General features: G+C 41.2%; 1 protein-coding gene and 1 non-coding gene across 10 annotated transcripts in view; one reads left to right on the top strand and one right to left on the bottom strand.

Annotated features, from left to right (window-relative positions):
* The window catches only part of BIRC6 (baculoviral IAP repeat containing 6), a 195,025-nt gene that overhangs the window by 12,240 nt on the left and 159,110 nt on the right, over nucleotides 1-23,675 (top strand). For all 9 annotated transcript variants that reach the window (XM_004582721.3, XM_036497048.2, XM_004582720.2 and 6 more), the window contains exons 2-5: nucleotides 15,312-15,493; nucleotides 17,077-17,214; nucleotides 19,707-19,900; nucleotides 22,492-22,603. In XM_004582721.3, coding sequence (XP_004582778.2) covers nucleotides 15,312-15,493; nucleotides 17,077-17,214; nucleotides 19,707-19,900; nucleotides 22,492-22,603 — 626 coding nt within the window. The remainder of the gene's footprint in view (nucleotides 1-15,311; nucleotides 15,494-17,076; nucleotides 17,215-19,706; nucleotides 19,901-22,491; nucleotides 22,604-23,675) is intronic.
* LOC118760815 (U4 spliceosomal RNA) lies at nucleotides 6,203-6,342 on the bottom strand. The gene has a single exon (XR_004997000.2). It is a non-coding gene; the product is annotated as a U4 spliceosomal RNA (small nuclear RNA).

Genomic DNA, 23,675 nt, shown 5'->3' with positions numbered 1-23,675 from the left:
AGCCATTCTTTGCTGCTTTCCAGGCCATGAGCAGAGAGCTTGATCATAACTGGAGCAGCTGGGGGCCTGGCACAATAACCTAGTGGCTAAAGTATTCACCTTGAAATGCAAGGAACCCATATGGGCGCTGGTTTGTGCTCCGGCTGCTCCACTTCCCATCCAGCTCCCTGCTTGTGGCCTGGGAAAGCACTGGAGGATGGCCCGAAGCCTTGGGACCCTGCACCCGCATGGGAGACCCGGAAGCAGCTCTGGCTTCAGAGCAGCTGAGTTTCGGTTGTGGCGGCCATTTGGGGAGTGAATCAGCAGAGTATCTTTCTGTCTGGGTCTCCTCTTTGTGGATCTGCCTTTCCAATAAAAAAATAAATAAATACTATGGGATGCTGGTGCCACAAGTGGAGGATTAGCCGGCATGGCCACTGCAGCAGCCCCTGTATTTCTTTATGAGTTGATACCTGTTTTGTTATATAAATACTGACTTCAATTTGAGTACTTTGCATTATGGTCATAAATTAAAAATATGTATATTCCATTGTAATTTTAGTGTAGTTTAGGCAACTGTATATGTTTATTTTTCTCTTGATATAACAGTTTTGAATCAAATGTAAAATTCACAGCTACCTGCTTCAAGAAGTTGTGGAGTCTGTGCAGTTCTCAAGAAGTATGTTTGCATAAAATAATCTTTGAAGGGTAAAGTGCAGAATATTGTTGTGATAGAATTTGTAAATTGTTCTTGTTTCCAGAATAACTGGTACATGTAGCATTTCTACTTTTAGTTAGATAATAAATATGAGAGGTATTTAGTTAATAAATTTGAGAGATAATAAATATGGTTTGGAATTAGGATTTTAATAGTACTGACAAATAATCATTGTCCTGAGGTTTTGGAGAAAGCACAACTCAGGGTTGGGCATTTGGCACAGTGGTTAGGATGTCCGTTGGGATGCCCACACCCTGCATGAGTGCCTGGTTCTCATCTGGCTCTGCTTTGGATCCAGGCTCCTGTTTTGGAGCTGCTTAGAGCTCCTTGCTAGGCAGCTTGTGGTGGCTCAATTACTTGAGTCCCTGCCACTTGTGAGGGAGACCAGACTCGAGTTTGCTTCCCGTCCCTAGCTGGGCCGGACTTGGCTGTTGTGGGCATCTGGGGAGGGAAGCAGCAGGTGGAAGCATTGTCTCCATCTCACTTCCTTTCAGATAAGTATGAATAAGTAAATTTAAAAGAGAAAACCCTTGGTTCAGCAGAATCTTTGTGGTTCTGTCTCAGTTGCCTGACTTTAGTGATATTACTTGATATCCTGGTGGTATTAACTGATGGCTTGTTTGTGTCAAAAGTTTGCTGTCTTCTTATCAACACATTTTTCTTCAATTATAAGAAATTTTTATTAAGATCGGTTAATATTTTGCTGTGCTTTTAAGAACCTGTATATTTACTCCTTGGGTTTTTGTAACTGTTGCATGCTCAAAGGTAGTTTTTATTTTAACAGAATTTGTGTTAGTCTATGTGTATTGGCTTTAGACTCCTAATTACTAAGAGACAATGTGACAGCTCAGATTGTGAAGCCAAAGGGTTGTGCTAACGTTTTTGATTTTGACCTTGGAGGGATTTCTGTAAGGTAAGGTTAATAATATTATGTGCTTTGTACCCCTTTTTAAGATTTAATTATTTGCAAGGCAGAGTTGCAGAGAGGGAGACACACACAAAGAAAGAGGAAGAGAGAAAGAACGAATGAATATGTGCATTCACTGATTTACGTCCCAGGTGTTCAGTCACCTGAGCTGGGCTGGTGGGAACCGGGAGCTGGTCTCCAGTATGGCTGTTCTCTGTGTTCTCTGCTGCTTTCCCAGGCACATCAGCAGGGGGGTGAGCCAAGTGCAGCCGCAGCCAGTGCCCATGTGGGATGCCAGCGGCACAGGTGGTGACTCTCCCCGTTGTGCCATAGTGCCAGTCCTAGTGCTTCATATCTTAAAAGTGTTCGATGAGTTTATTTTTATTTTGGTTTTGTTTTTAATGTTTGTGATAGTAATAGCTGTTTAAAAGGCTACTGAGTGGAGTTGTTGCCCCAGTTACTGCATTGAAATGATGGTTTTTGGATTTTTCTTGTTTGTGGAGATGTAGCTGGCTTAACTGTCGTAGACATAAAGAGCAGCACTTTTGTATTATAGGGGCTTTATACACTATGACTTTGGACTTCAGATTAAAAGGAAGTTGATGTAAAGAGCTGGTTGGCTAGTTTTCATTTACACATTTACTGAACCTGCCTTAGGCAAGGGGAACATAAGGTGAAGAAGCATTTTTGCCTTGAAATCAGTGCTACACAGTGTTTTCAGGTAAGCCATTTTAGCATAATGATCTTAGGGCCTGGCAGCGTGGCCTAGCGGCTAAAGTCATCGCCTTGAACCGTCCAGGATCCCATATGGGCGCCGGTTCTAATCCCGGCAGCTCCACTTCTCATCCAGCTCCCTGCTTGGGGCCTGGGAAGGCAGCTGAGGACGGCCCAAAGCCTTGGGACCCTGCACCCGTGTGGGAGACCTGGAAGAGGTTCCTGGTTCCTGGCTTCGGATTGGCGCAGCACCGGCCGTTGTGGTCACTTGGGGAGTGAATCATCGGATGTAAGCTCTTCCTCTCTGTCTCTCCTCCTCTCTGTATATCTGACTTTCCAATAAAAAAAAAGTTATCATATGATGTCGGTGGTAGGAGTAGGTTATGAATGACTGAAGTGTTAGAAGTGATGAGAATCCTCATGTAAGGTGGTTGGAGACTTAGGGTGTTTACATTTTGGTCCATGTGAGGCTTGAGGAGATTTGACAAACTGGAAATTACCGTTCTGTTCCTACTTTGGGTAACTGAATGAGTGATATTTTCAACCCAATTAGATAATCCAAAAAAAGAAAATGTGACTGTGGTGAAAAGGTTGGGAAGGGAGAGGGAGAGGTGATGGTTTCAATTGAGTCTCACGACATCTGTGATGTCCAGAAGGCATTTGGAAATTCAGGGTTGAAGTTTGAGTATTTGGGAATACATATTTGGAAGACATCAATAGAGTTTTATAAGGATTACCCGCCTAGTGGTTACAATGCAGTGACTCTGGAACCAGACCATCCAGTTTGAGTCTCCATCTTATGGTATAGAGGTGTGACTCTGAGTAACATACTTAGCTCTTCTGGGCTGCATGGTTGGATCCTAACTCATTGGAGTATTAGCAAGATTCAGAAAACTGGTTCTTGTAGGTCTACCTTAAGTACTCAGTAACTGTCACTTTTTGTATTGATATCTTAAAATCTTATAGGTCATTTGAACAAGTGTTTGCCGTGTGGGGTTAATACGCAAGCTAAAGATCCTCTTCCTGCCTTCCAAATATGTTTGGTAAACTGCATAGAAGCAGTGATGCCTTAAATGAGTCCCAAAGGATAGGAGCTAGTCACATCGGAGGAGCAGTGCAAACAGGAGTGTTAGAGTACATGTGGTATGAGGAAGGGAGTGAAGAGGCAGTCTAGGATCTTGGACAGGGTCCTCCTAGGCTGTGTTTCCTATGTTTTTAAGAGTAAAAACTCTCAGCTTAAAGTTGGAAAAAAAAAAATCCCCAAATAGGGTAATGTTGTGATGATAGGATATGCTTTGTTGTAGTATTAATTGAGAGATGTTGCCAAAAGAATTACTTGCAAGTAATTTTATTTTTATACTTCTCTGTGTGTTTGAAAAATATTACAATATGTGCTTGTATGCTTTTGGCCTTCTCTGCCAGTTTAGGTGTAAGACTTTTTTGGTAGGGTATCTGCCTGCCTTTTGATTGACTGTGCTACTGTGTTTGCTGTGTTGTTTTGTGTTTGTGTTTGTCTTATGCTGTCTTTCCAGTGGGAGCTTGGGTGAGGTAGTAGCGTTAAGTGTAGGGTATTATATACTGGAAATTGCTCGTTGTAACCATACTTAGAGTGTCTTTAGGAACACTGGTTGTAACTACAGATGGAAAATAATGGTTGATTTCTGTTAATAAGAGTGTATGAAGATTGTGGAGGTGAGCAGGAAGTACCTCTCAGGTAAGTGTGAGGTACTACTGCTCATGGGCCAGGGAAGGTGCTCTTGGTAAGGCACTCCTCTGGTGCACTGCATTTGCAACAGGTGACTAATACCTGCCCAGACTACTTTATCCAATAAGATAATGAATGTAGAAATTCCTTGTAACCTATAGCACGTCAAATGTAAGGGATATGAGAAATTTAAACTTCATTGTTACAGGAAAGATACAATTTCAAAAAAAAAAGAGTATACAGAAGAGATAATGAAGGTACAAATAACAAAAATATAATCATTGTTTTATTAATATTCTGTGACTTCAACAGTTTTTAAAAATTTGTTTATTTTTATTGGAAAATCAGATTTAGAGAGGAGAGACAGAGAGGAAGAACTTCCATCTGCTGGTTCACTCCCAAGTGGCCACAATGGCCAAAGCTCAGCTGATCCAAAGCCAGGAGCTTTTTCTGGGTCTCCCATGGGGCTGCACAGTCTGAAGACTTCAGGCCATCCTTGACTGCTTTCCCAGGGCACAGTGGGGGGCTGGAAGAGAAATGGAGTAGCAGGGGTATGATACAGCACCCTTTGGGACCCTGGCGCATACTAGGCAATGACTTAGTCACTAGACTACCGCACTGGGCCCTTAACAGTGGTGGTTTTTTTTCCCCCTCAACACTGTGCTTAAAAAAAAAAGTAGTAGTTGGTGGTGGAGTTTGCTGTAGCAATTGACTCCTGTAGTGGTTGACTCTACTTCTGTTTCTGAGTCCAGGTTCCTGCTCATGCGCACCTGTCTCAAGTAGGAGGGTTCCTGCCAGCCTCACAGAGACGTGTGTGGAAGTCTGGACTCCAGGCTGTGGTGGCAGCTTGTGAGGTGAAGCAGTGGGTTAGAGCCCTCCAACCCGTTTCACAATTCTGAGTGAATACACAAATAACAATTTTAAAAACTAAAAAAAAAATTCTGATCCAGTTTTAGAGTTAACTCAGGAATATATTTTAAAAGAGATAAATATTCTTTTTAGAGGAAATGATACACATTTTAAGTCGGGGAAGATGAGATGCCTCTGAGATTCATTGTGGGTTTCAGGAATTTAAATCTTTGTTAACGTGCTTGTACTTTGATTTATGGAGTAGGAAGACGCAAGAATTGGGGAAATGGCAGAAGGCAGCAGTGCTGGGCTTTGGTTTATCTTTAGAATCACAAAGCAGAGCTTTAAAAATAGCGTGTTTGAACCTCAGTATTCTGACTTAAACGGTCTGCAGTGAAGGCTACTCATGTAATTTTTATATTTTCAAACTCATGCCAGTTTTTCTTTTGGTTGGAACTGCCATCTTCTAGAATTTGCCCACATGAGGAACATAGGGAGTAGAATAAAACTGACACACAAGCTCCAGGCATTTTAGAAACTGTGGAGCTGTCTCTGTGGCCCCCGTGAGAATCTACGTTTCTTGGTTGTAGGCTGCTTTGTTGAGGTATAGGAGATAGTTCCTGTTCCTGAAACATTGCCCCGTAAATGTTACTGTGGCCCAACTGGAAGAGTCCATAATGGTATCCAGCAAGCTGTTGGCATCATTCTAAGCAAGGACAGAATTCTTGTCAAGTGAGTTAATGTGTGTGTTGAACATACTATACTTCCTGAAACATGTGAGAGAAAATGGTCAGAAAAAGGGGGAAGCCAAAGAGAATGGATGGCAACAGGGTTCACTGATGTGCCAGCCCACTCTGTCCAGAGAAATCCACTTTGTTAGAACCAGTGGGAAGGAGCTGGAGCTGCTAGAACTGATTTCTTATTATTTATTTTTTTTAAAGATTTTAAAAGATTATTTTTATTGGAAAGGTAGATTCACAAAGAGGAGCAAGAGAAACATCTTGTGTCTACTGGTTCAACTCCCCCAGTAGCTGCAACAGTCGGAGCTGAGTAGATCTGTAGCCAGGAGTTTTTTCCGGGTCTCCCACGCGGGTGCAGGGTCCCAAGGCTTTGGACCATCCTCAACTGCTTTCCCAGGCCACAGGCAGGGAGCTGGATGGGAAGTGGAGCAGTGGGAAATGAACCGGGATAGGAACCAGCATGGATATGGGATCCTGGCCTGTACAGAGCGAAGGTTTATCCCCTGAGCCATTGCACTGGGCCTCTGATTTCCTATTGATTCATGGAAGAACAAGTGTGTCGAAGAAATTCTAGACTGTAGACATATACTCTACGTTGGTAGAAGTAAAGTGTCCTGTTCCCCAAGGAAATTACTTTAAAACAAACAAAAAAATGGGAAAAGTTTTCAATTAGCAATAATCGCGTCTCGGATAAACCTCATTAGCTACAATACTGCCACTGCGCAAAGCTAAAAACAAATAAAACATGAAATGTAGTTTCCATTGTGTATCTGAGTGTACGTTCAGAATTTTTTCTTTTAAAGATTTGATTATTTTTATTACAAAGTCAGATATACAGAGAGGAGAAGAGATACAGACATGAAGATCTTCCGTCTGATGATTCACTCTTCAAGTGAGTGCAACGGCTGGTGCAGTGCTGATATGGAGCCAGGAGCCTGTTCCAGGTCTCTCACACAGGTGCAGGGTCCCAAAGCATTGGGCCGTCCTCGACTGCTTTCCCAGGCCACAAGCAGGGAGCTGGATGGGAAATGGGGCTGCCGGAATTAGAACCAGTGCCCATATGGGATCCTGGGGCGTTCAAGGAGAGGACTTTAGCCGCTAGGCCACGCTGCCGGGCCCACGTTCAGAATTTGAATCTAGGACCTTTTAAGAGCAAGTTTTGGCATGTGTGTCTGGGATAAATGAGAGACAGTTTTCATTTGAATTGATTAGTTGTCTGCTTAGTCTTAAGCATTATCTTTTCTTTTTACGTGAAATCTCCCAAGCTGATTTGTCTGCTCTTAAGCCCACCCAGGTGTATTTTAAATTACATCTAGTGAGTATGATACGGAGTTGGCCCATTAACAGCAGGGATGACTGTATGAAGGATCATGTTTTATCCTCTTCTATATATTTTTTGGGGCAGCGGGATTGACTTTAAATGTGATGTTACTTTTAAAAAGTTATTTATTTGAGAAGGAAGGAGGGAAAGCCCATGGATATGCTGTCATCCACCAGTTCATCCTCTAGGTGCCTGCAGTGGCCTACACTGGGCTAGGCTCAAGGTGCGCGCCAGGAGCTCAGTCTGAGTTTCTTGTGTGAGTGCCACGGATTAGTTGCCTGAGGCATTAGCTCTCTGCCCAAGCCACTCAGGGTCTGCGGGAACCTGGATCAGGGGCCAGAGCTGCACAGCCTAAGGGAGGCTAGCAGGGCCTCTTTCATGAAAATGTTCCTCAGTCAAGGAAAGGGAGCTTTTATTGGAGGGAAGAAGCAAGAAAGTGTGATAGGGAAGGAAGAGATGGCTGGTATGTTTATATCACAAGATTAACTAGTTTCATGTTTAAAATGTCTTGTAGTAGGAATAGACAAACCGAAAATAATGAATTATACTACACTGTAGCTTAGTTTTAATGTATTAAAAAGTTCCTGAAAATTAAAGGTTCTTTTTTCTGTGAAAGAAAGATGATAGCTGCTTTTGTAGGGCTCACTTTTTTGAGTGGGAAGAAAAACTATTATACATATGCTATGATATAGGATGTCAGGGGGTGGAAACTGTTGTAAGGAAAATGCAGGTTGGCCTGAAGATTGTGGTAAGGCTGTGCTGCATGGTCTGGGAGATGGTGTGAGTTGACATTGGGCCCATGTTCTGCATGAAGTGAGGTACAGCAGCAATGCAGACATCCAGGACTGCTGCTTACAGCTAGATGGGGTTTCGTCCTATCTGGATGGAAATTGATTTGAAGTGACTTAAAAAATGGCAGCTCTGTGAAGAATAATGAAGGGCCTGTGACTAGCATTTTAGAGGTGTGTATCATGTACAATAAACAGAAGACAGTAAGTTCAAGTAGAAAGTCACAGGAGCACATAGTTCAAGTTGTGGCATTATTGTATTGATTTGAAGCTGAGTTGCTTTCACATTGACAACTTTGTGCAACTGCTTCTATTTACAGATGGTTAAAGGTTTTCTTGAGCAACATCATGCAGGGAAAGCTAGGCCTCAGTTACAGCTGGGGGCAGCCACCTGGAGGAAGGCAGTGACTGGTGTTCCTCCACGTGCTAGGAGATGTAGCTGTGGCAAAGTGGACAATTTGTATGACAGAGGCCGGGCAGTATTTTGCAGGGAATGGAATTTTAGAGATTGAGCCCCATGCAAGGAAGTTTTCAGTGGTGATTGTGTTTTCAGAAGTTCCTTAGTTGCTATCAGATACTTGAGATTATGGTGCAAATAAGAATTAGTTTTTGGTAGTTTTGATTAAAGAGAAAAAAGACAGTTGCAACCTGAAACTAATGCCCATAAATCTGTGTCTCCATAGAAACTTTTTCAGTTTGACTAGTTGGTTCTTTCAGTTTGACTAGTCTGGTTTACCTTCCCATACTCATTACCTTGGTGGGCTAGCCCCTAAGCATTCCCAAACTCACTTGATTGGTGTTTCTGTTTTATATGAATGCTCATTTTTTTTTTTTTCATTTTGGTTTTTAACATTGTAGTATTAGTAGCAGTTGTTAACAATAGTGAACAGTTACTAACAGCAGTTACTATAGGTTTTCTCTCATTAAGGATTTCTTTTTCTTTTGAAACCTTTGTTTTAATTTAGTTTATTCATGTTATTAAACAGATAAGTGAGTTCAAATAGTTTTGCACTTTGTTGACTGATGTTTGTGTGTAGTGTATTACAGTATTGTATTTAAAAAATATTTATTTGTTTGTAAACCACAGTTGCAGATGAAGAAACATAGAGATCTTTTATCTACTGGTTCACTCTCTAAATGGCCACAATGGCTACATGGGCCCAAGAACTTGGGACATCTTACTCTGCTTTTCCAGATTATTATTAACAGGGAGTTGGATCAGAAGTGGAGTAGGTGGGATTTGAACCTGTGACCATATGGCGTGCTGGTATCACAGTCAGAGGTTTAGCATGCTGTGCCATGGTGTTGGCCCCACAGAAGACTGTGTTAAGAATCGAAGCTTGGGCTGTTAAAGGTCTTCTTGCCTAGGCTTCAGTACCCACAGGGATGTGTACAAGCCAGGCCCTAGGGATGAGCTGAGCCACTGTACCCACCTGTACACATGTAAGCCAGGTCTGCCAACTGCCCAGTAGGTCTTCCCTATTGGACTGTTATACGTGATCCCTGACCTCAGGGAACATCACCTGAATGTGTGGGCCGGCAATGGAGCACACGTCACAAAGCTGGGCCACTTATGTTGCTGATTGCCTTGCAAAAATAAGCGATATGGGCCGGCGCGATAGTGTAGCGGTTAAGGTCCTCGCCTTGAACGCACCTGGATCCCATATGGGCGCTGGTTCTAATCCCGGCAGCCCTGCTTCCCATCCAGCTCCCTGCCTGTGGCCTGGGAAAGCAGTCTAGGATGGCCAAGACTTTGGGACCCTGCATCTGTGTGGGAGACACGGAAGAGCTCCTAGCTTTGGATTGGCTCAGCTCCAGCTGTTGATGCTGCTTGGGGAGTGAACCATCGGGTGGAAGATCTTCCTCCCGGTCTCTCCTCTCTGTATATCTGCCTTTCCAATAAAAAATAAATCTTTTTTAAAAAGGGTAAGTGATATAGCCAGGTGCACACAAAAGGTAGGATGCTGGCTCCTCTAATTCATCAGAAGACCTTAAGTACCTCATCAGCACATGGAAGAAGGGGCAGATTGAACACATGCATTCTTGAGCCACAAGCGCCACCAAGGTGGGGTCAGCCCAAAGCCTGGAGTTGGAAGCTCTTTTGGTTCTCCTGTGAGGTGCAGGGTCCCAAGCACTTGGGCTATCTTCCACAACCTTTTCAGGCACATTAGCATAGAACTGGATTGGAAAAAGACCAGTAGGGATTCAAACTGGCACCTAAAGGTTCGGATTCTGGCATAGCAGACCTTGGTGGCTTTGCATGTTATGCCATATCGCTGCCCACCCCCATCTTTTTTTTTTTTTGTTTTTTTTAAGATTTATTTTATTTTTATTACAAAGTCAGATGTACTGAGAGGAGGAGAGACAGAGAGGAAGTGGAGCTGCCGGGATTAGAACCAGCAGCCATATGGGATCAAGGCGAGGACCCTAGCCACCAGGCTACGCCGCCAAGCTCCCCCCATCTTTTTTTTTTAAAGATTTATTTTTTATTTATTTTTATTACAAAGTCGGATATATAGAGAGGAGGAGAGACAGAGAGGAAGATCTTCCATCTGATAATTCATTCCCCAAGTGAGCTCAACGGCCGGTGCTGTGCTGATCCGGAGCCAGGAGCCAGGAACCTCCTCTAGGTCTCCCACATGGGAGATGCAGGGTCCCAAATCATTGGGCTGTTCTTGACTGCTTTCGCAGGACACAAGCAGGGAACTGGATGGGAAGTGGAGCTGCCAGGATTAGAACTGGCGCCCATATGGGATCCCTGGGTATTCAAGGCAAGGACTTTAGCCACTAGGCCACGCTGCCAGGCCCCCCAATCTGTCTTTTTTTTTTTATTTATTTTTTATTTTTTTATTATTTAACTTCATTAATTACATTGTATTATGTGACACAGTTACATAGATACTTGGGTTCTCCCACCCCTCCCCAAACCCTCCCACCATGGTGGATTCCTCCACCTTGTTGCATAACCACAGCTCAAGTTCAGTTGATATTCCCCCATTGCAAGCGTATACCAAACACAGAGTCCAGCATCTTATTGTCCAGTCAAGTTCAACGGCTTCTTAGGTATACCCTCTCTGGTCTGAAGACAGAGCCAGCAGAGTATCATCCCAGTCAATTGAAAGCTCCAACATACCATCAGCAAAAATTTACATCATTATGGAATTAATTGACATAGTAATGAGTGACCAATATGTTAAAAGTAAATGCGAGTTCCCAGCCACCTTCTGTGACCACCTCACCTATACTTCAATTTAGTTTATACACAACATATAACATTCAAAACATAACAAGTTTTACATAACATCATATCCTCTTAAATTAAGGCAAACATGTGGTATCTAGCCTTTTGGGATTGGCTCATTTCCCTTAGCATTATGGTTTCCAGTTTGGCCCATTTGGCCACAAAGAACTGCATTTTGTTTTTTTTTAATAGCTGAGTAGTATTCCATGGAGTAGATGAACCATAGCTTTCTTATGCAATCCTCTGTTGATGGGCATTTTGGCTGCTTCCATGTTTTTGCAATTACTGATTGTGCTGCTATGAGCATAGGAGTGCATGTTGGTTTCTCATAAAACAATTGTTCTGGATATATTCCTAGGAGTGCTATTGCTGGATCATACAGTATGTTGAATTTGAGTTGTTTGAATATTCTCCATACTGATTATAATGATTTTGCTTTGAACTGTTTTATATTTTTTCTATTTTTTAATTATTATTAATTTTTTGACAATCTCTACATAGTTAATTAGGGTAAAAGGTTCAAGGGTTATAGGAAAGTGGGTAAGGCTGTTATTTGCATATTGTTTCCTTCATGTATCTGAGGTAAAGGGGGATATAGAGGGAGAAGCCCCACCCAGTTTCCCACCCACCCCAGGTCCTGTCAACTGTTTTATATATTAAAGAACTCACATGAAGGATTGTTATATTTACGATTTTGTTTTTCTTCTGTTGTGTCTAATCTCTGTTCTCTTGGGTATACTTCATTTCGCAATCCATTTTGTGCAGTTTTGTTGGCAGAAGTTCTCTTCAATGTCCCTTTGTATGAGAATATCTTTATTTTACCCTGTGATGAGGTTTAGTTTTGCAAGATGCAGAATTTTTTCTTAAAGATTGATTTTTTTGAAAGGTAGTAAGAGGGAGAAAAAAAATTGAGAAGGAGAGAGCGCGCGAGAGAGTGCTAACTTCCAGCTACTGGTTTATTCTGCAGATAAGTGGCCACAGTGCCTGGGTCTGGGTCAAGGCAGGAATTCCATTCTGATCTCCTGTGTGGGTGCCAGGGACCCCGGTACTTGGACCATAATCCGCTGCCTTCCCAGGTACATTGGCAGGGAGCTGGCTTGGAAGTGGAACAGCCAGGATTTACACTGGCTCTGCATGCAGTATTGGATTTTGGCTTCTTGAGTAGTGGCTTAACTGATACAGCTCAGGAACATTTTTTTTTATATTTAAAAATTTTTTAATTTTGATGATGTTTACATAAGTTGAGATGGATGCATGCCCATGTGGGTCACTGATTAGGGTGGGAAGGATCGAGGAATAGGGGAGAGTGAATGAGACCATTGTTTCTGGTTTTTCTTCTTTTGTCTTGGGAAAGTGGGAAGAGAAGGGGAGAAGCCGCACCCAGCATGCTAACTGCATCATTACCCCAATGTCATCCCAGTGTCTTTGATGTGAAGCATGCTCCAAGGGTACTGCTCAAGTGGTTTCAGTAGTTCTGAAATGCTGTTGATTTTGTTGTTCAAAGGATGAGAAAATCTGAGATCCTTTGGTTGACATAGTCCACCTTAGAGTCCTATTTACCCAGATAATTGCTGTCAGTGATTGGCTGGGAGAGTTGTCCAATTTTTTCTTCCCTCTATCCTGTGTTACATGCAAGATGTCTTCTGCAGGCCCCAGTGGACTGCCATATCCCCTATATGAGTCTGTTTATGCCAGCCGCTGCATGGGCTTCAACAACTGAGGTGACCCCAGACTTTAACCCTGTGTGTGCTAGCTGGTACGGGCTCCAGCTCTGTCCGTCACCCATATTAACCTACACATACACTGGGGGTTGTAGTTGCTGGCACCTCAAGACTATTTTTGTTGGATATGGAATTTTTTTGTAGTGCCCTACTTTTTATTTAAATCCTTTGGATTTTAATCATAACTGTCCTTTCATTATAATTATAGCCTCTCTGCAAATAATGTATTTTTTCTCTGACTACTTTTTTTTTTAAGATTTATTTATTTATATTACAAAGTCAGATATACAGAGAGAAGGAGAGACAGAGAGGAAGATCTTCCGTCCGATGATTCACTCCCCAGGTAACCGCAATGGCCGGTTCTGCGCTGATCTGGAGCCGGGAACCAGGAACCTCTTCCAGGTCTCCCACGCGGGTACAGGGTCCCAAAGCTTTGGGCCGTCCTCGACTGCTTTCCCAGGTCACAGGCAGGGAGCTGGATGGGAAGTGGAGCTGCCAGGATTAGAACCAGCGCCCATATGGGATCCCTGGGCATTCAAGGCGAGGATTTTAGCCACTAGGCCATGCCGGCGGGCCCCTGACTACTTTTAAGATTTGTTTAGTTAGTTTTCCGCAGTTTGTTGTTTCTGGCAGTGACTTTTTAATCTATTTTTATGAGGTTTCTTCTACCTCCAAAAAGAACCTTGTGCTGTTGAAAATCATTAGTGTTAGTCACAGTTGCCAGCTGTGGTTTGCTGCTGCTGTGGCTCTTGGGCTGCTGCTTCCTGCTTTTGTAAACACAGTGAAGGGTTATTGGGACACTGCTGCATTGTTGATTGGCATGGCCTGACTGCTATTGCAGTGACAGAATAGCTGTGGGCAGAGCCTAAGTAACTGTAAAGTGACCCTTTTCAGAAGGAGTTGGCTGACATCTGGTGTAGACAGTGGAAATATCAGTTTTCCTCCATTAGAATTTGTATGTGAATTTTCTGAACTTTTTCTATGTAAGTTTAAAAGTTCGAATGGAAATAGGTAATGTGCAAGAAATTTTCCTCATGCTGCTCCTCCTCTTGAGAACCTAGTAAATGTTACCTTAGTGTAACTGTTTTTAAGAAATGTATTTTTAGGCATTTAGAACTTACAGGGGGGGCGTGGCCTAGCGGCTAAAGCCCTCCCCTTGAACGCCCTGGGATCCCATATGGGCGCCGGTTCTAATCCCGGCAGCTCCACTTCCCATCCAGCTCCCTGCTTGTGGCCTGGGAAAGCAGTTGAGGACGGCCCAATGCATTGGGACACTGCACCCACGTGGGAGACCTGGAAGAGGTTCCTGGTTCCCGGCTTCGGATCGGCGCGCATTGGCCCGTTGCGGCTCACTTGGGGAGTGAAACATCGGATGGAAGATCTTCCTCTCTGTCTCTCCTCCTCTCTGTATATCCGGCTTTCCAATAATAATAAAATCTTTAAAAAAAAAAAAAAAAGAACTTACAGGGGAAACAATACTTTTTTTTTTTAAGATTTTATTTTTAATAATAATAAAATCTTTAAAAAAAAGAACTTACAGGGGAAACAATACTTTTTGTTTTTAAGATTTTATTTTTAATGATAATAAAATCTTTAAAAAAAAAACAACTTACAGGGGAAACAATACTTCTTTTTTTTTTTTTAAGATTTTATTTTTTATTATAAAGTCAGATATACAGAGAGGAGGAGAGACAGAGAGGAAGATCTTCCATCCGATGTTTCACTCCCCAAGTGAGCCGCAACGGGCCGGTGCTGCGCCGATCCGAAGCCGGGAACCAGGAACCTCTTCCAGGTCCCACGTGGGTGCAGTGTCCCAATGCATTGGGCCGTCCTCAACTGCTTTCCCAGGCCACAAGCAGGGAGCTGGATGGGAAGTGGAGCTGCCGGGATTAGAACCGGCGCCCATATGGGATCCCAGGGCGTTCAAGGGGAGGGCTTTAGCCGCTAGGCCATGCCGCCGGGCCCGAAACAATACTTCTTAAACTGTTAAAGTAACATTGAATTTTTTGAAATATAAATCTGGGGTATGTAATTGAAATAAGGGTTGTTAAATTACATTTAATTAATGTTGTTTGCAGCATTTACGCTTATTGATATTATTGAGTAGTAAGAATACCAAACCATGAATAAAAATCATAGAAGAAAAGTATGATCTAAGAGGAAATGTTGTATGCGATTAAGGATACTTTCCTTGCAGTGATGCAGATAGGCTGCTTTATAGATCTCTTGGGTACTTATTTCACTCTCTCAGATTTACTTGTTTGTTGGAAAGTTAGAGCTACAAAAAGAAAGAGGGAAGGCAGGGAGAGATGTTTTATCCCCTGGTTTACTCCCTGCATTACCACAGTGGCCATGACTAGCCAGGCTGAAGTCAGGAGCCAGGGGCTTCACCCAAATCTCCCATATGAGGGGCAGGTGACCAAGCACTTGGGCCATGTTCCCGGCTTTTCCCAGGCTGTCAGCAGGGAGCCTGATGAGAAATGAAGCGGAGGGCAGCTGAAGTGGTGCCCACATGGGTTGCTGATGTTGGAGGTTGTGGCTTTATCTGTTAAATCTTAATACCAGCCCCTAAACGTTTACTTGTAGTTGGTCTTAAAATGTTGCATTGGATTTTTATTCTTTTGACAGCGAAACCAGGAGGACAAGTGAAATGTCAGTATATTTCTGCTGTGGATAAAGTTGTATTTGTGGATGAATATGCAGTAGGATGTAGGAAAGACCTCAATGGGATCTTGTTGTTAGATACTGCTCTACAGACTCCGGTTGCAAAGCAGGATGATGTGGTTCAGCTTGAATTGCCCGTTACAGAGGTAAGTTGAAGTGTCACTGTGTTCTTTCTGCTTGGTATGGTCTCAGGTAGTTGGTAATTAACTGTTCTGCATTGCTGTACAACATTGATATAATTAGTTTATAAAACCAAAATAGTATATGCAGTGATTTCAAATTTTATTACACTGAAACAAATTTAACTTTTAAGTCCTCTTTGCTACAGTTTTTGAAGTGTTCTGCTGTTTTCTATTTTAGAATAGGTGAAGTGTTAATGTGTAAATTTTTAAAAGATTTACTATTTTAAATTTGAAAATCACTGTTAGAGAGGGCAAGACTGAGAGATGGGGGAGGGAGCGTGCACTCGGTCCATCTGCTGGTTCACGCCCTAGAAGGCTGCAAGGACCAGGCTAGAGGCTTCTGCTCTGTCCTCATGAGGGTGGGAGGAGCCCAGGTGTTTAAGCCATCTTTCCCTGCTTTCCCAGGCTGCTGCCAGGCACCTGGATTGAGGTACAGCAGTGGGACTTCAGCTGGTGTCCATATGGGATGTTGGCATTACAGGTGGAGGGTTAACCTGGATATCACGACAACAGCCCCTAAGTGTAAATTTTAAGTGCATTGCCTTTAAATATCTTGTTTAAAATTTTCCCTTTGTGCTAGTTTTTTTTCTCAAGATGCCCAAATATATTATTTGCATTTAGTGTAATATGTTCAGTATCTTTGTCTTCAGAATATCTGAATCTGGGGGTATATCTGAAATGTTAGTTCTAGGTACTTGAAACTTTTATTCCTCTACTAATTTAGGAAATATAGGATAGATGATAACTTAATAAAGGATGTGATGTATTCAACAATTACAGATGGAGTTAAGCTATGTTCAGCTTTTGCAAGGAACCAATGAAGCACAGTGAGCTATTTGTGCATTTATTGATTGTCAAGTCTGCATTTTCTGCTATGCCGACTGGCAGGGTATTTAGGTGGCTTATACCCCTACTCTCTGCAGCTTGCCTGCTGAGATTTCTACTGCTCATTTTCTGCCTTTTTCCTTAAAGAATCTCAGCTCTGGCTGTTGTTCATGGTGGACTTTTGTACGGTCCCACGCGTCCTCTGCTGCACCACGTCAGTCTGTCACCATTCATTCTAAAGTACGGGATTCTGGCATTAGTTTGGTTAATGTGATGGATTTAGTCTGGTCTTATATCAGCCGTGCATTTTCACTAAGAATGGTACATATTGAACAGATGGGTAATAGTGCAAAGGACTTTTTTATCTTACATGCTGTTTTAGTGAATGTCATCTGTTGGGGCTTTGCACACTTTGAGTATTGAGAACTCAGTGCAGAGTTTATATTTATTTCAAGTATTTTACCTGTTTCATTCTTGCTAACTGTTCTCTCTTATGGTTTGATTTGGTTTATAATAATCATTAAATTGAAATCTTGCTGTGGTTCTACACTGAATACTTTCTGTTTTGTAGTAGTGCTTTACATATTAGTTAATTTGATTTATTTTTTAAAAAAGGTTAGTTGAGTATCATGCCTAACATAGTCATATAAGTTAAGGTATCTGAATTAGGACATGCTTACAACTTTTTGTCTGTTTAATTTTTTGTTACCTTCTTTATTTAGGCACAGCAGCTCTTATCAGCATGTTTAGAAAAGGTAGATATTTCAAGTACAGAAGGTTATGATTTGTTCATCACACAGCTCAAAGATGGTTTAAAAAATACATCTCATGAAACTGCAGCAAACCACAAAGTTGCTAAGGTAAGAAGTCAGAAAGATGATCTTATGTGGGCTTGGAATGTAAGTTGCCTTTTTGATTCCTCTTCCCTTGGAAATGTCCTAATTCTGGATTTTTCTCTGCTGCAAAAAACAAAATGTGCTTTCAAATCATCTCAAACTTAAAAAGTCTAAAAAATTTTTATTATAAAAGCTGGATTGTAGGGTGAGGGGTGGGGGGGTTGGTTATGGGCAGGGAGATAGAGAGGGAGGAGAGGAAAGAGAATGTGCATTGCGACCCACAACAAAGCCTGGAGCCAGGACCCAGTGCACATCTCCTGTGTGGCAGGCAGGAACTCACCCGTGCCTGTCTCTATCCCCTGCTGTCTCTCGGGAGTTCACTGATGGGGAGCTGTGCCTGGCAACTGAACCTAGTCATTTTGGTGTATGACATGGGCGTTTTACCTGCCAGCCCAAATGCCTACCTCTGAAACTTTACAAAAAAAATTTAAAGTACACACACACACACACACACACACGAGAGAAGTAAGAGGAAGGCAGAGCTAGTTCTTGCATCTGTTGGTTTGTTTTCCAAATGGCTGCAGCAGCCAGGACAGAGCGGGGCTGAAGCACAGAATCAGGAACTCCATCTAAGTCTCAGCTGGTTAGCAGGGCCCAAGCTCTTCAGACATTTGCTGCCTTATCAGGTCACCTGTATGGATAACAGGGACCCAGTTACTTATCACCCATTGCCTACTAGCACCAAGCTGGAATTGGGGACCATAGCAAGGGTGTTGATAGGTAATGTGAGCATCCCAAACCATGTCTTCTTTTTTATTTTTAAAGATTCACTTATTTATTTGGAAGTCTGAGTTACAGAGTGGGGGAGACATAAAGGTTTTCCATGTGCTGGTTAATTCCTCAAGCAGCTGTAATGGCCAGAGCTGAGTCAGAACAAACTAGGAGCTTCAGCCAGGTCTCACATGGTTAGGGCTTGAATCTAAAGATTTTCCTTCTCTAAGATATGATTAATTTATTGGAAAGACAGGTTGGAAGAATGAGCTCATGTGCCAGTTTATTTCCCAATGCCTGTAGGAGCTGGGACTGGATAGCTAAAGGCTTGGTTCTCATGTTGGTGGCAGCGATCTAATACTTCAGTTATCATGTACTACCTCAGGTGTTCATCAGTAGGAAGCTGGAATTGAGAATGGAGCCTGGATTTCAGTCCAGGCACTGAAATATGGGATGTGGCAATCTTAACAGCTTTGCCAGACATGTGGCACACCCCACACTTTTTTTCAAAAACAATTCAAGTTATTATTTTTGCCAGAAATTCTTCTGTTTTTATAGATAATAATTTATGAGGCCACCTAGAAATGTCCTAGATGGAGTGGAGACCATTTCCCAGGTTAGGTAGGGCAGGATGCAAAGATGAAGTTAATAGAGTTCTTTGAGAGAATAATAGCATTTTAGCAGTCTAATTTTTCAACAATTATTGTAATAGTAAATATTTTAGTAAACATACTGAAATTATTACTTGCTGGTCTCAGAATCCTGGACTTGCAAGGTTATCCTTTTAGTTACTGTTGCTGAATTATGATGACAGCAGCAACAAAAGGCCCTACTATGCTGAACTGAATCGTCATCTACCCTGGAAATGACCATTGTCCACGTATGTTTGTATGGATGCAGATACTAGGTTGTTTATTTTGTGCTTTATATTATGTGAATTCTGAACAAACAGGAAAAACGACAGATGATTTCCCTTTACACTTAATGTGATGGGGTATGTGAAAAGATGAGTTACCCTATCACAGTCTTTTTCAGAATTGGCAGTTGAGGTTTCGTTGAAAAAATTGGAAAATGATAATGGTTTACATTTATGAGGTATAACATGTTTTGCTGTATGTCTGCATTGTCTGAAAAGACTAGCCAGGGGTATTTGACATTTATCACCTCATTATTTCTTTCTGGTGAAAATGTTTAAAATTTACTCTTTTTGAAGTTTGGAAATGTAAAATATGTACACCATGCTGTGCAATGAATGACCAAATGTGTTTTTTCTGTGTAGTCAACTGCATGTTGGCATCCCTAATCCTCACCCATGCCTCACCTTCTACTTTCTGCTGACATGAATTCAGCTGTTTAAGTTTTACACGCAGCTGAGGTTGTGCAGTATTTGCCTTTCTGTGCCTGGCTTGTTTCTCTCTGCATAGTGTTCTCCAGGTTCATCCATGCTGTTGCAAATGCAAAATGAGCTTTTTAAAGGCTATATAGTATTCCATTGTGTCTTCACACCATTACTTTCTTGATTTATTCATCAGTTGATAGATTCTTACATTGCTTCCATATCTGATCTTTTGAATAAGACATTTTAAAAAATATGCATAGCTACAAACTGCTGTAAATGAAAAACTAGTGGGATAAAACCGACTTGAGATTGCCAATTGTTTTTTTATTTGGTACCGACTAAGTTAAGTTTTGCCTAAAGCTGTTGAATACATTTTCCTTTGTTTATATCCCCCATTGTTTTTCAGTGGGCCACAGTTACATTTCATCTTCCTCATCATGTGTTGAAGTCCATTGCCAGTGCCATTGTAAATGAACTCAAGAAAATAAATCAAAATGTTGCTGCCTTACCTGTGGCATCCTCAGTGATGGACAGATTGTCTTACCTCTTACCTAGTGCACGTCCAGAACTCGGAGTGGGGCCAGGCCGTTCTGTAGACAGGTAAGAACCTGCATATCCACAGCAGCCGCGGTGGGATGACATCGAGGGGCTTTGGGTTTACAGAAAACAACTGTAAAATGTGATTGTGATTTAAAAAATGTTTTGAAAGCCAAATTGTCATTTCTGTTAAAACACATGGGATTGATAAAGTACTACTAGAATTGCTAGAAATTATTGCTAGGATTTGTCCCGACCTGCAGGACGCGAGGCTCAAACCCTGAGGGTGGACTGGGAATGCCGAGCTGGTAGCCCCGGGCTGCTAGCCCAAGAAACACACGGACACTCGTACTTGGTGGAAAAGAGTGCCTCTCTCTTTATTTTTACTCCTCATATATATACCTTCTCTAGGGGAGGGGGAAAAAGGGAGGGGTTTCCTGGGAGTAATTATCTTCACTGAAGCAGGGAAGGAACTAATCAGCTATATTGAAACAGGGGAGGAACTAATTATTTGAACAGGAACAAGGGTGGAGGTTGTATTCTGCTTGCTCTACAGAGGATGTTTTGGCCTAATATCCTGCTTGCTGTAGCCCTGCCTGCAGGCTTTTGCAATGCAACAGGCTGTCAGGTAGGCCAAGTCTAAGGCCCATAAGTCTTTGGCTCCTAACAGGATTATTGTTAAAACAGTGGGTCTTTTGGTACTTTACAAGTATTGGGGTGATTGTGAGGTGTAGTTTTGAAAGTTGCAGTTTGTTACTTTGTAATGTTTGAGTTAACATAAAATTATCATCATTCAGTAAGAATTACTTTGCTGTTGTTGAATTTTTGTGAGCTTTGAGATAAATTTTGAGAAATTTACAGCTAAATCTGTTATTTTCCAACAAAAATTTGAAACAAGTTGAAAAACCAATTAGAGCAGTTTTGAGTTAAGATTTTTAAGCTGCCTGCCCAGGATTTAAGCTGCATTGTGAAAATTGTATCTTACTTGTGTTTTGTTCAGTAGGTATTTATTGAGAGTGACTGTTTTATTTGAAACTGAAGAGCCAGTAATGCACTAATTGAGTATTTAAATGATTTGATATTTGAAATGCCACTAATCAGATTCTTACTAAAGGTATTGAAGTGTTATATTGAGATGTAAAATCCCAACAGTTTGTATTAGATATTCGCATATGCCTTACATGTAGCATTTGTATTTTCACACGCTCAGTGGCTGTGAATTTTAAGTTCCTTTGCATCTTTTTGAGGTACATTTGTAATTAGTATATGCGTTTATTAACAAAGATATGTTGAAAAATAAATTTTCACAAAATATAGTTCTGATTCTCATCTGTTATATTTAATTATCTTGTGGTAAACTGTGAGTGTATATGGTTATGATCATTTGTTGTGTTTTGTGAAGAAATGTGATTTTACTAACTTGCTCCAGGAAGTTTTTGCATCATGTTATGATATTACTATGTTTGGCCTTTGGACATAGTGTAAACAGTGTCTTTCTGAGTGTCAGATGCTGTGTGTTAGAGATGTCATTAGGGTAGTCTTTGGAATATATCTGAGAGGGTGACAGTAAGCAGGGCATTAGTTCTGTTATCTGAGTGTGAGCTGTGCTGATCTTGAGATCATAAAATAGCCCTGCTAACAGTAGCAGGGCTTCTCAAGAAATAAGTGCAAGCTGTGGGAGATGTTGTAGTATTGTAGCAAATGCATTCTTCAGATAGAATATTAAGTGTTTCTGGAAGTGTTTAAATAGGAAGTGTTTAAATATTTCCCCCAATATTAACTTTCATATTGCATTTGCTTAATTAAAAATGAAAATAGCAATGTAAGGAGTTTATTGACCTTAGATTTGTTGCAGGTTTTTATTAGTTTCTCTTAAATGCTGCTATTTTGATTGATAATATCACTAGTTGAGACAGATTGTCTCTGAATATAACTTATAAATGAGAATTCTAACCTAACAACTTAAATTAAAAATGCCAGAATACAGTTGTAATTCTAAGGTCACTAGCAATATCATATGAAATCATGTACTAAATTACTGGAAAACATTAAGCGAAGTATTTTTCTAGCCTCTTCATGATGGCTCTTAAGCAGGTGCTGTTTTGTGTTAAGTTTATTCACAGTCCTTTCTTGCTAGCTTTGCCCTGGCTCTTGAAAGAGATTCTCTAGTGCTTTTGGTAATAGTTTGTCTCTCAATGAACCAATGTATTTTAATATGAAAACACTTGGGAAGATTACATTTTTGATAACTCTCTGGAGAGTGTAGCCTTCCTGGAAAAGGATTTCTTTGAAGAAGGAACAGAAAACTGCATTCTGTTTCAATCAGGTGAACAAGAAATCAAAAACTTTCTCAATAGAGTTGAGATGTAAGTATTGGTAATTCTATGGTAATTATGCAGCATTGGTTAACTTAATTTATCCCTAAAATGGCTGATTTGATAAATCGTAAGTAACCCATTTTCTTTTTTTCTATCTTGCTTAAGGAAACTTCTTAAAAGTGACTGTTTTTAGTTTAAGACAGGTTTGAAGTACATTAATAAGCCATTCCTAGTTTTTGTTGATGACCCTTTAAATTTTTTTTCTACATTGTTAAAGAAGCATTTCACTGTAGTTTTTTGGTTTACTCTAGTTACACAAAGTGTGTTTACTTGTAGATCCTTGATGTATAGTGAAGCTAATAGACGGGAGACATTTACCTCATGGCCCCATGTAGGCTACAGGTGGGCACAACCAGATCCCATGGCTCAAGCTGGATTTTATCATCAGGTAAAAGAGATAAAAAAATAATGCTTTTCATCATGCCATTGTGAAATCATAAGCATTTCATTATTTCTTCAGAAACGGACTTTGTCACTTTCCTGTGCACTCTTAATTATTCGTGTGTGTGAGTTTTGTTTCTGTATTTTTTAATATGATGCTGAATGGCTGTTTCACATGTCATGTATTGGGTACACAACGGAAAAAAGTGTTTAAAAAAGTTAGCAACTGAATTAATTAATGCTTAGTAACTTTTATTTTGTGTTACATACATTTTAAAACAACTTGTTTCAAATGGAAGCCTGATAGAGGAGGGAGGGAAAAAGAATGAGAGAGAGATCGCCTGTCTGATGGCTCACTTTCCAAATGGCTGGAACAGCCTGATCTGGGCAGAGCCAAAGCCAGGAAGCAGGAACGTCCATTCTTGTCTTCCACGAGCATGGCACGTGTTCAAGTACTTGGGCCCTTACCACTGTCTTTCCAGCTGAATTAGAAGAGGTCTAAATTGGCAGTGTAGCAGCAGATGCATAATTGGTATTTAGAGCTGATCCATTTTCCAGTAATAGAGAACTTTGGGGACTGGCTAATGTTGAAACTATTGAAATTATTTCTCTAAATGAAAGATCAAATGTGTACCACCCTTTTTTTTTTTTTTTTTTTTTTTAACAATTTCTCTTGTAATTTGGTGTTATTTTCTGCAAGTGTCTTTGTTAAGTGAGACCTGGTGATTTTTCTTCTGAGTTACTGTTTATTACATCCAGTTTTTGCAAAGATAACACAGTACAGGGGCTGGTGTTGCGGAGCAGTGGGAATAGTTCCTGTGTGATGCCAACGTTCCGTGCTTGAGTGCTGTTTCAGGCCTGGCTGATGTAGTTGTCATCCAGGTCTCTGGCTACACTTAGGAAAGCAGACAAAGATGACTCCAGGGCTCACTCCCCCCTGTGGGAAGCTGAGATGAAATTCCAAACTCTTGGCTTTTCTCTGTCACATTGTGGTTCTTTGGACCATTTAGGGAGTAAAGTAGTGAGTGGAAGATCTGTATCTTTGTCTCTTTCTCTCTCAGCAACTTAACCTTTCAAAT

This window comes from Ochotona princeps, chromosome 8 (assembly GCF_030435755.1).
Source record: "Ochotona princeps isolate mOchPri1 chromosome 8, mOchPri1.hap1, whole genome shotgun sequence".
Classification (NCBI taxonomy): Eukaryota; Metazoa; Chordata; class Mammalia; order Lagomorpha; family Ochotonidae; genus Ochotona; species Ochotona princeps.
This window is presented reverse-complemented; position numbering and strand designations above follow the sequence as displayed.